Source organism: Chenopodium album, chromosome 2, assembly GCF_948465745.1.
Source record: "Chenopodium album chromosome 2, dcCheAlbu1.1, whole genome shotgun sequence".
Classification (NCBI taxonomy): domain Eukaryota; kingdom Viridiplantae; phylum Streptophyta; class Magnoliopsida; order Caryophyllales; family Amaranthaceae; genus Chenopodium; species Chenopodium album.
In genome coordinates this window covers 76,685,825-76,698,254 of record NC_137835.1, presented here as the reverse complement: position 1 = coordinate 76,698,254, position 12,430 = coordinate 76,685,825, and the positions used below count along the sequence as shown (strand labels likewise).

At 35.5% G+C, this 12,430-nt stretch overlaps 1 protein-coding gene across 3 annotated transcripts; it reads right to left on the bottom strand.

The window, feature by feature from the left end:
* Positions 1–370: 370 nt before the first annotated feature.
* Positions 371–9,717, bottom strand: LOC145588181 (uncharacterized). Of its 3 annotated transcripts, none has more exons than XM_081644843.1 (11): positions 9,312–9,717; positions 8,156–8,305; positions 7,252–7,419; positions 6,750–6,902; positions 6,220–6,372; positions 5,734–5,898; positions 5,412–5,591; positions 3,902–4,076; positions 3,627–3,774; positions 1,659–1,800; positions 371–935 (listed from the first exon to the last, which is right to left on the bottom strand). In XM_081644843.1, the coding sequence occupies exons 1-11, from the start codon at positions 9,376–9,378 to the stop codon at positions 901–903; spliced, it is 1,536 nt and encodes a 511-aa protein (XP_081500969.1). In that variant the 5' UTR covers positions 9,379–9,717; the 3' UTR covers positions 371–900. The 3 variants fall into 3 exon arrangements, with proteins under 3 accessions (XP_081500969.1, XP_081500956.1, XP_081500963.1); XM_081644830.1 differs by having other exon boundaries at positions 9,316–9,717; XM_081644837.1 differs by having other exon boundaries at positions 371–932; positions 9,316–9,717.
* Between the last annotated feature and the right edge of the window lie 2,713 nt (positions 9,718–12,430).

Genomic DNA, 12,430 nt, shown 5'->3' with positions numbered 1-12,430 from the left:
GTTATATGCATTCTAAACATATAGGAGCTATACGCCTAGTTGCGCTCAAAAAGGACCCCACTCTTTCATATTGGGAGGGTTTCAATATTATTAACCTCCCCAAATTAAAGTGATGGATGGGGTGTTTGGACCAATGTTGGGAAGATCCCCACTTTTACTTTTTGTCAAATGGAGAGCTAAATTTCCAAGTTTCCAACCAATGTAGATGCTCTACAGTCTAACCTCCATGGATGATGCTAGTGAATAGAGGTGAATACGTATAGGTATTTTAGCAAATAGCCTCTTATGAAGTACGGAGTACATCTTTAAACTTACGTTGTATTTCTCATGATTGTCAAATGCAGAGCATTTCATAAGACTAGACAAATCACTGCTGAACAAATACACTCTTAGTCGAGTTAGTTTAACAGAAATTTGGTAATCAAGAATGACACAAACAAACAAGTAAACACATCATGACAGAATGATGCACCTCTATTCAAACTAACTGCCACAACTAGCCCTTGATTGTCAAGGTAAAATACTCATTCAAGAATCACTTTACAATTTAATGTCACTTGAATTTGCATATTCTAGTACTATGCATGTAATATTGTCTTCTAAAATGATACTAATGTGAAGAAGTTACAATCAATTTGTGGCAGTTGTCATCTGTCAGCTGTCTACGATCACCTTCAAGCTATGATGGATGTACAATTAGCTGGTAATATATGTACCTCTTCGACACAAATAAAAAATTCGACCCCAGAAGAAATTTTTGCATGTGCAAAAAACTGCCATTGCTGGAGCGCTTCTAGTCTAGTTTAGCAGTCTTCAAGCTCGATAACTGCCCAAATACTAACCGCAAAAAATGGTTTCCGCCCAATGTCAAAACTAGTTTTAAAAGCTTTTAGTCTAGCTTCATGTTGTCTCAGCAAACTCTATCTGGCCCTCTGCTATAGCCATAAACAAAATAGAAGACACACTATCAGGGAAAAAGTCTTTCACTAGTGTCAATCCAAGATACATAATAGAGAACACTGATATTTGAATTATAAAAAACACCAGTCCACCACAACTTGAGCGATTTCTTTCCAAAAAACTTAAAAATAAAGAAAAAGAACAATCCATCATGACTAGAAGCATTTAACTGGGCTAGAATCAATATTGTTGATATGCAACATTGATTGGGCATCAGTTGAACATCTGTGAAATGGGATGCTATGAATGCTTTGAAATCATTATTTACTCTATAGGAATAAAGGCAAAGTGGGAGAAGCAAATCAGAGTCCGAATATCCTTCCAAGGTTTGAAAAAAAAAAAAAAATTAATCCGTATGCAAGCTCTGGTAAAAAAAATCTGCTTCCAAGGTTTCAAAAGGCAATACCAAATTCTACTTCATCTGCTGATCCGTGACGCTAGTTGCATCGTATTATATGGCCAGTGGGGATTAACTAATTACTGATGTTTGCTATCCCTTTGAAATAAATTGTCCACTCCCAAAAAGAAAAAGATTTTAAGAATTATCAATTTAGAAACTAAGCCTGGAAAATCGGTGATAACAGGGTAAGCATTAGAAATTAAAGCTCTTCTAGAACAGCCACTCAAGAATTCTCTTCATCAAGACTCGTTCTGCATACATGAAACTTTTCTTACAAAAACTTGGAAAACAAGCTTACCTTGGCTAGTAGGTAGCACAACAGAGCCCTCAGGCATTGAAGATGGATTATCCAAGAGAGCTGAATCTGATGGGGCTGCAGCTCCATCTGATTTCTTGACTTCAACATTCGCTTCTAATGTTTTCGACTCTCTAATTTCTACCTGAATAATCATTCAAGCAGAACAGCACAGGTCAAAAACACATAACAGTTATCTAGACACCTGTAACTCAAATGATTAATGAAAGCATGGTAATAAGCCAAGTATTTAAATTGTTGCAAATTGTGAATTGATTACAAAATTATTTTAAGTCCAAAGTGCAATATGAATGGATAGGCATGAATGCGTGATAAACTAATTGATTTGCCAAATGAGCCTCTTATTCCTCAAGAGTATTATAATAAGGGCAGCCGAGCAGGTAGTAAAGCAGGATAGCCCGTTAAGCTACAGATCATATTCTCTGACATGGGTAAAATCTATGAGCATAACGGTTATTAATTAAGGGAAATTCTCAATGGTAGCCTCATGTTTTGGCTTTTTCTCAATGGTAGTCAAGTTTTTTTTGAATTCCCAATGGTAGACTTCAACTTTTAAAAAATTGCAAACATAACCTTAATTATGTTTTTCCGTCAAATATCTGTTAAATCTAATCTTATTACAACCAAGGTTAACTTTAAAAATAATAATAATCAAAAACAAATATCAAAAATAAAACCACCCCTCCCCACTAAGCACTTGCCCAACCCAGCTCAGTCTAGATAACCTCCCCGGCCCTGCCCCCCACCCCCCTCTTCTACCGGAACCCAGCTAACCCTTGTCCATCCGGCGCCCAGCCAACCCCCACCCATCAGCAATTTTCCCCAACATCCATGAGTATTCACTATATTATTAAGCATTCAAAATAATTTCATTTTGAAGTTAAGTTAGAAATTATGAAATTTGGGTTTAGCTCCAATGGCTTCCGACGCCTCTGCAACTACTACTTCCTGCCTACCTTTCGATGCATTTCTCTTCTTTGTCAAAGGGAGGTAATACTTCTTCTTCATCATCTTCATTTGCGAATTTCTTGGTTGAAAAATATGGGTTTCTCCAACCACCAATCTCTCTCTACTTTCACTACACTCGCTAGTTGGCGCCCTCGGCAGAGAATTAGTCGGACAAAGCTGGTTATTGATTTCAATTTGGTTGAAAAGGGTTATTCATTTTCTTAAGCAAATAGGTTTTCAGCCATCAGAGGAGAGAGAAAGGGGAAGGTATGAGAAGAGAAGTGTGAAAATGGCAGGCAAGGGTTGGGGGGTGGCTGGGCAGGTGGAGAGGGGTGGTTTTATTTTATTTATTATTATTTTGTTTAAAAGTTAACCTTGGTTTATTATAAGGTTAAATTTAACTGAAAGTTAACGGAAAAACTTAAATAAGGTTACGGTTGTAACTTTTAAAAAGTTGAGGGCTACCAATGATAATCGAAAAAAAAGTTGGCTACCATTTAAAAAAAGCAAAAATACAAGGCTACCATTGAGAATTTCCCATTAATTAATCAAGTGAGTGCAAATGAACTGTGAGAGTTATTCATCTGAGCTCTGGACTCTTTAAGTGCTTTAAAATGTAAGAGGCACACTTCTCAATTTATACATTTGTTTCCTAACACCTGTTGCTAATTTTGAAGCTTTACAATCTGGTATTGCAGCAGTGCCTGTCTCATACAGTCATACAACTCTCGTTGATTGCCCATCTCATAGTGAGGAAAACTCTAATTAGCATGCCTTTTAAACAGGTGAAAGAATCATTAAGGACAAGGCAAAACCACACAAGGATGTTTTCAGACTCAATAGAACAATATGTGTAAAGTGTATGAGAGAGTGACATATGCGACTGAAGGATGAGGTAAAGCAGAAAACATACAGCACATTTAATTAGATGCATAATTAATCTAAAATAGGGTAGGGTAGTGATCAAGCTTTCAGTTTTCTGATGGCAACATATAAACTAACCTCCTGTGACTGGCTCAAATCTGAATGCTCTGCAATTTTAGAAACCGATGCATTGGTAGGTTCTATAGACTCCTGAATAGTTGGAGATATTGTAATAGGACCCTGTTTTTCATTTACCTTGGACTTGACATTTTCAGAGTCCTTTTTCCTGAACAGTAATCACCATGAGTAGATATTAAAAATAAAAAATAAATTAAATTTTTAAAAAAAAAAAAAAAAACTTTAAGATAAAGAAGTAATACAAGAAAAAAAAAAAAAAACTCCTAGAGCCTCACCCATGCAAGCTAAGGTTAGCTTCAACGGAAGTTGAAAAAAGAACTCCACGCAATGGTTTTCCGTCAATAATGGTTTCAATAGAATATCCACTAGCAAAATTTTTAGTAACTTTGGCTTGAAATGTTCTCTTCCCTATTGGGGGTCGGTACATATTTAGATGGAAATACTGCTGACCTGCACAATAGCTCATTGTCTGTAAATCAAGAATACATGTCTGCATTAACAAAAGAAAAAGAAAATCTTCGTGGAATCATCAGGTAATATGCAGGAAAATGGTACATCATAACATCAGCAAACTATGACAACAGAAGATTTGAAGTCATAAGTAGTACAGTGATAGTAAGCAATTAGAAATTTAAGTGAATTGAAATATAGGGGGAAAAACTAATCCACACCATTGGACATTATGAGTGTTCAAGCTCACCTATTCTGTCTCCGGGGTCACATATTATAAGATTTGAGATAATTATACACCATATAAATGACATGTCACATCACATAATGTCATTTCCGATCCGTATGAAACTAAAATTCAGCACTTATTGCATTAACTATTGATCTTATCATGTATGGGAGCCTCTACAAAAGGTCTGGGCTTTAAGGTGGCTCAGAAAGAAAAAAAAAAAAAAAAAGAAAGAAAGAAAGGCCAGCTGTTGATATAGACCCAATGCTGCTCCAGTGACAAATATGGAGACAGCCCCAGGAACTATGATCCTACTTCTGTGATGCTCATCACCCCCTTAGACTTCAATAAAAATATACAATCTCAATCACATTCATTGGTTTCAAAATCTACCCTAACAAAGCCACTGTAATCCTAGACAACTATATTGTTACCAGACACCATGCCAGGGGTTTTAATTAAAAAAAAAAAAAAAAAAAAAAAAAAAGAGTAAAGAAAAGAAAAGAAAAAAGAAAATGTCACTCAATGAAGGTCTTGCTGCTTTCAGCTCAGCCCTTTGTCTGTGACAGGTCGCTGAGTGGAGGCCTACACTCATTCAGAGTTTAAGGAAGGGGGTGGGGAGAGAGCAGAAAGATCTGAAATCAAGAACCTAGTTATCCATTAAATGTGAACATGTCACAGTACTACAGATGAACCCTAATTCATGTGGATCCTTTCACGAGCATATACTACGTATAAAAGATTGAAGGAATTGATGCTAATGGGCTTCATCCATTTTGACTGTGTTTATCCTATGATAAACATGATATACTCCAACTCCTATGCATCAATATTAAACTAGCAAGGTTTTTATGGATGGAATACTTTTATATATCGATTTAAGTTGGCTAATATCATCATATCGCAGTTATCAGCTATATGAGCATTGCACGACTAGAGCACAAGCATGAAGATTAAGTTCATGAAATTTGAGAAATATGCTTAAATAAGCAATGATATCACATATTTCTATCTTGTTGATTGCTGTATGGCACAGAGAATGGTGGCATATATTGTTACGTGTAACTAGATACATATAATAAAATACTGGATATATGTTGTCTTACTTTGTTGGCTACCATATGGCACAGAAATTGGTGAGCTAAGATCGGCTGCCTCATATGCGACTATAGCCTTATCGTTCTCCGAAGAAGCAACGTATTGTTGTTGACACTTCATCTTCAGTTGTTTTCTGAGAGACAATTTTTCTGACCTTCGCTCATCTCTTCCATCATCCCTAAAAAGTTCTAGTATCAAAAAATAAATGCAATCAGCTCCATGCTGCCATATACAAATTAATTGGTGAAAGTTCAAATTACCATTAACTGAGTATTGTAATAGCATATAACGACGCGTACATATTTAAGTAAAGAGTAGAAATGTAAAGACCTGTGTGGAAGAAGTACATATCATCCAGAGCCTCCAGATTTTTATTGCAACCACCTATGAACACCAAAACACCAACTTTTGATGGATCCAAACAGTCACCAGCCATGGAGAATCTAGCCGAAGGTCCATCACCACTGGGCATAATTTTGGTCCAAATACCAGTATCTGGAAAAAATTTAAAAGAGCAATGAGTTGAGCACACAATTACCATAAAAAGAAAGCATTATTACATAAAACAGTGATAATACTGTATAAGGGATAAAAAAACAATAGAGAAAGGAAAAGTAGCAGTTTTTCATGAACTCTAGGCAGTAGGGATTACAGTGGATAAGAAAGTGGTGCAGCTGATAAGATCAACAGCTCCCTCAGAGAATAAGATGACATGAACAGCCAAATTGTGAAAATGATGTGAATGTGAGCTAGCTTATTAAAAAGAGTGACAACAGTACAGTGATTGAGAGGGACAAAAGAACAAAATATTCTTACCAATGTCAAGCATATAAAGATCATCGTACAGGTTCTGAGCATCAGTGAATCCCCCAAATACAAATATGTGCTTGCCAAAGGCCACAGTTGAGTGCCCAGCACGGGGAGGCAACAATTGGCCAGAAGTATTCAACTCTCTCCAAGCAAGAGTATCTGTTTCAACAAATAACCACCAGTGTAAGACTACTTTCTCCCTCCTTTCTAACATGAACATATGCATAGGAAACAAAGAAGGCCCAAAATAATAAGAAAAGAAATGTTTGTCCACAGTAACAAACTAATTTTAATAACCTATAATACTTTGTTTCTACTAGACTGGCTAGCTGCCAAAATAAACCGCCATGGTTCTTAATCATGCAGCATGGTGTATTCTATTTCTTCTCATTTTTGTAGAGAAAGGTAAAATGACACTAGCATAAACTTCTGCTGTATCGAATAATCCAGTCGCCAGTCATTAAGAATAATTGGTTCACTATATTGAACTATTGTGTAACACTGTAACCTCAAGTAATTCAGGAAAAGAATTCAACCTGTATCAAGGATGTGAACATCGCATAAATAATAATCATGCTCATCTTCACCGCCAATAACAACGATATTGTTCTTCCAAGATGAGCATGAATGGCTATCTCGTGCAGCCGGTGGCTTGCCAGATGTTGTAGCAAATTGCCATACAAAGTTCTCTGCAATTAGAAGGAAAGGTAATTAATATCATTTCTTCATTCAGTTGTCACTTTCCAGCCTAACAGAACATTGTAGTAGCCTATAGAGTACGTTACTTGGTACCCATGTCCATGAAAAAAATCCTTGATTTTGAACTAAAAGTGAAGTGTCCAAGTGTTGAAAGTCCGACACGGGTACTTGAGGTGAAATAAAGAGTATGAATAACATAGCCTATAGATACTATCTCTGTTTTTTTTGCTTTTTTTTTTTTAACTATTATTTTTTTTAAGTCATTGCAAGATGTTACTAAACTTACTATTGACTTATTGAGGGAGACTTCACTTGAGAAATTAGAAGCAAAGGGCTTACTTGTATTCAATATATGAAGATCATTATAATACACTTCAGTATGATGGTTCACAGATTTGCCACATCCACCAAAAATGAAAAGTTGTTCTCCAACAAGGGCTGCACAATGGCCTTCTCTTGCCTGTGGTCCATCGCCCCTTACATGTGGAGAAATCCATGTATTTGATGCTGCAAATGTATGGACCACATTAGCAAAGAAACATCAAGTGCCAATACCTTGACACAATAGTCACACAGCCCAAAACAAAAATTATATGAATAAATAAATAAACCTCTGGAAGTAGGTAGTATTTCTCAATAAGAAATTTGATACTGGTTAAGACTTAGGAGCGAGACAATTGAAAGCCTCATGCATAAACCTATGATGCAAGATGAGCAAACAAGGATACATCACATAACCCATAAATTGGTTATACAAATTCCCTTCTGTTAACAGAGTCCAATCAGAAAATTCATGCATATATAAATATAATGAACCCGTGCATCCAATAACAAATTCATACAAGATGTTAGTCCCTCTTCTCTAAATTGCTGATAAGCATAAAACTACTGGGATACGTAGAGATACACAAATCATCATAATACTGTCTTTATGTGGAAACTATATAAGTTTCACATGTAAAAGTTTGCCAATATTTTAAAGTTATGAAAGAGCCATTTGAAAAATCACAATAGTTATTCCTTGAGTGTTTGACCATATCAATTAGCTACTCTCCAGGCCAGTAGATTTTGGATACAAGAGTCAGGGAAAGTAATATCCTTAAGAGCATTACATCAAACATAACTAGCATGTACTTGATTCAATTTAGCTATCTAAAAATTTTATATCCTATTTTATTGTTTCCATCGAATACATGAAATTTCAAAAGAAACAAAGACAAATATAATTTTCACTTGAACTTACAAGTGTCTAGTATATATAAGTCTCCAAGGGGGTTCATCCCATCTGTCCCACCAAACACGAACAGATTGTCTCCAACTGTTGTACAAGTATGACTGTCCCTAGGAGATGGCGGAGTTCCCTTAATGGCTGGCTCACTCCACATTTGAGTATCTACAAACCAACAGCACAAATGAGATGATGAAGAAACCTCAAGAAGAACATAAGGGAAAGTTTATAAATATGAAGAATAAAAAAAAAATGAAAAAGAAAAACATGAAAAGAAATAATGAAAGAATATAGAGATGTTGGAGCTAGGTTGAATACACTTGAATCCATACATGTTAGACGTTACTCGTATGAAAATATCATGATATTATCAATGCCACCTAAAACAGGATGAGATTAGAAATACACACACTAATCAAACTGTACATTTTGACTTTGAGATACCAAAGTATATCTGCTTCAGCACTCACTTAAGATTTTGGAGCATAAATAAGTTTGGCAATGCAAGTACTCAGCTACAACGACCTTCACCTTAGATTTGAGCTGATTACCCGAAATTCACCCCCAATGAGCCATTACTAATCAAGGATATGGTAAGAAAATTTGCTCCAACACCATACTGTTACTCCAATGCCTACAAGCTCCCATCTAGGGTATGGTAAGAAAAAGGCAAATGTACAAAGCAACATATGGTTAAATCGTGTATTGGCGTATTGCAAAGCGTTTGTTTTTTTTCAACCCGAAAATAAGGCTTGGAACCAGCAATAATTAACATGCACTTACTTCCAAACACAATTCCAGCCAACAAGAATAAACAATTGAATTTATCTAGTAGTATTACATTCCCTCAAAATAGGTATTTCAAAATCATAACCTAACGGCCCGTTTGGTAGACGATATAAACAAGCATAACCAATGCAGCAAAATTGAGCAAGAAACATAAAAAGTAACAACTTAGCCACCACAATTCCACAAAAAACACATTAGTACATTACAATTAACTATGAACAACATAATTCCAATTAATTACATAAAATAACAAATACCCACGTTAGGAATTTAAATTTAAACAAATACCCAGAAAAATTACAAGCATAAAAAGAATTCCCAGAACAAAATTGAAACAAAAATTCAAAAAATAATTGAAAAAAGAGGAGAGAGAAAGACCCACCCACCAGTGTCAAAAACATGAACTTGGTTAGTCTGAGAATTGTTCTGGCCATAACCACCAAACACATACAAAAGCTTTCCTCCTCTAATGGCGTTGCAGGTGTGTCCCCACCTTTTTCCGGGCCCACCTCCCTTCTCCATTGCTGCGCTCTGCTTCCATTTCTCCCATCTCATTTTTCTGTAATTTTTCTGGGTTTTTTTTTTTCTCCTCTTCTCTTTTGCCAAATGTTTATACAAGAAAAATTGGGAACCTGGGAATTGAATTTGAATTTTGATTAAAAGGGTTGATTATAAAAATTTGGGAAAATTTTTAAATCCTAAAGAGTAATCTCAGTCACTGCTGAGAAAAAGAGGCCGGCAAACAAGTGTTATAAGCTGCTAATAGAGTTTACTCAACGAGAGTAACGTTTTTTGAGGGTAATGTTGTATTGTACTTAAGTTGTTAAGACTTAAGAGGATCACATACTCACAACTCATAAAGGATACTCACAATTCATAAAGGACAATGATGTAAATGAAATTTGATTTTATGCATCCTTCAAAACTTTAATCAATACTTACTCATTTTTATTTCATAATAATCATAATATTTTGATTATTTATGTACAACTTTGACTATTAGTATTTATAATTACATATTATTAAAAAGTATAAATGCTTAATTTATACATAAAAACTAAAAAATATGTTACATGACAACATATGTTTTTAATATAGTTACAACAAATAGTGTATTGCTAAAATACCACCATTTTTTTAATCAAATCACTAACATAAGTGATGAAGAAACAAAATTACCCTTACTAATCCCTACTTTGCTCTCTCTCCTAAATCCATCAAACCTCAAACTCAACCGTCAACCACCACAAAAGCAACCACCACCCACGCGACCACGACCACCACCACCCACCATCACCGCCCACAACCACCAAGAGGTACTAGATTTTTGTTTGTGTTGTCGAAACCACCAACAACAGTCAACAATCATCGGAAAAACAACCCCTCCACCTTCCCTCGTCGGCAAGAGGGTGGAAACTTTTTATTGTTTCAACGACCGGCATAATCGACGCGCAAAACTGGTCACTTGGGACGATAATCGGCGTCCAAAACCAGCCACCATCTCGAGTGACTAGATTTTCACGCCAGTTGGCCACAATAACTGGCGTCCAAAAACCGGTTATTATAGTGTACTGTGTAATCGATTTTGCATGTCAGTGGTTGCCTCCGGTTGTTGTCGTTGTTGCCTTTCCACCTCCGACGTATGGTTGAACACAGATGCACAATGTAATGTTGTTTAAATATTGGAAAATTTTCCAAAAATAATATAAACTTTGGTCGGTTATTTTTTTTTAATAATACAGCCTTTGGATTATTTTGTAATAATGTAACCTTAAATAGGTTTTCATTTAAACAAGACAAAATTGAATTTTCAGTGGATTTTGAAGTTAGGAAAAGAGGAGAGGATGAGTTTTTGGTGGTGGGGATGGGGATGGGGAAAGGGGGAATATACCCTCCCCTTCTCCCACCTTAAAACTCACCGAAAATTCGATTTTTTCTTGTTTAAAATGAACACCCCCTAAAGATTGTATTATTACAAAATAATCAAAAAGGTTGTATTATTAATAAAGAATGAGCCAAAGGTTGTATTTAAATTTTTCCTTAAATATTTAGGGTAATGTTATTTAAATTTGTTCACCTGCTAGTTGCTACGGCAATTGTTTTCAACTGGATACATAAATTTTTGCACTTGCTACTTTAATTGTTTTCAACTGAATATATACATAAATTTTTGCACTTGCTAGTTCATCACCTCCCGTCGTCGCTGCCTTCCACCTCTGACGTACAGTCGTTGCTTCCCCTTTACATCTGGTGTACAACCGCTTTTGTGGCTGATGGTGGTTGAGAGTTTCTGACCCTTATGGGTGACGAGAGAGAGAAAAATACGAGTAAAAGAGGAAAAAAAATAGTCGGGGGGTATAGTAAGGGCATGGTGTCCATTCACCTAAATGTTGGCGGTTATGATAAAAATTATTGTCGGTACTTAACACCCTCCAATAAATGTAATCAAATTTTGCATTAAAAAAAAGTAGATGATAGTAAGCATATGAATAGTGCAAAAGTTAAAGTTGCGTTTATTACAAAACGGAGGTAGTGTTGTACACCCTTCGTTCCCAAAATTTTGCCCCATTTGACATCTCGCGGTTTTCAAGATTCGTCATAAATGGTTTTATTTTCATTTTCAAACGTATATAAATTATTAAACTTAGTGTCTCTGTTCCTTTGTATTGGTTATGTTTTGACTTTAAACATTTGACAATTCACTTATTTGACCATACTTGTAAAAATTATATTAATTGAATATGGGAAATTCTCACTAGTAATCACTAAGTAATTTTTTTTCTCAATGGTAAAGGGTGCAACTTTTAATTATATGTGGTAATCAAACATTAATCTGATTAATCAAATGGTAACTATTGTTTAAGTGTTTAACCATGGTTTAGATCCTGAGATGTGAAAAGACAAATTTGCCCCTATTTATTTTACTCCAACCAACTGTGTCTAATCAATTTATGGGCATAACTTTGATCGATCATCTTCTTCATTTGCAAGAGAAAATCTGGAGAGGAATTTGCGAAGAACATCAAACCAAATAACACGAGGGATTTAGAAATTCTGGGTTTTTGTTTAATTCATAGGGTTTTTATCCAACAAATTGGGGTTTTTTTGGGGGGATTATTTGGGGTTTTTTGGGTAGAAGATTCGTGGGTTTGCTGGGTGGATGACGGCAATATTACATGCGTGGGATTGAAAGATCAAATTTTTAGCAAGTATTTGAAGAAAATTACAACATCCGACTTGAGTTGAAGCCAGGTATGTATAATTTTTTTTTGCAATTAAGTATGCTATGCTCTGTTTTCGTGTGTTAGGGTATGATTCTTATAGTGTTTGTTGTTGTGTTTTGTTTGGTCGTGTGTTTGTTGCAGAATGGGTGATACTGTAGTGTTGCAATTTCAATATAGGGGTATAGATGTTTCTGTGAATGTTGAGGATGTTGATAAGGTCAATTTGATAGACCTCATAGTTGAATATTGGGAGAAGGCTAAGGAAAAAAAAATGTAG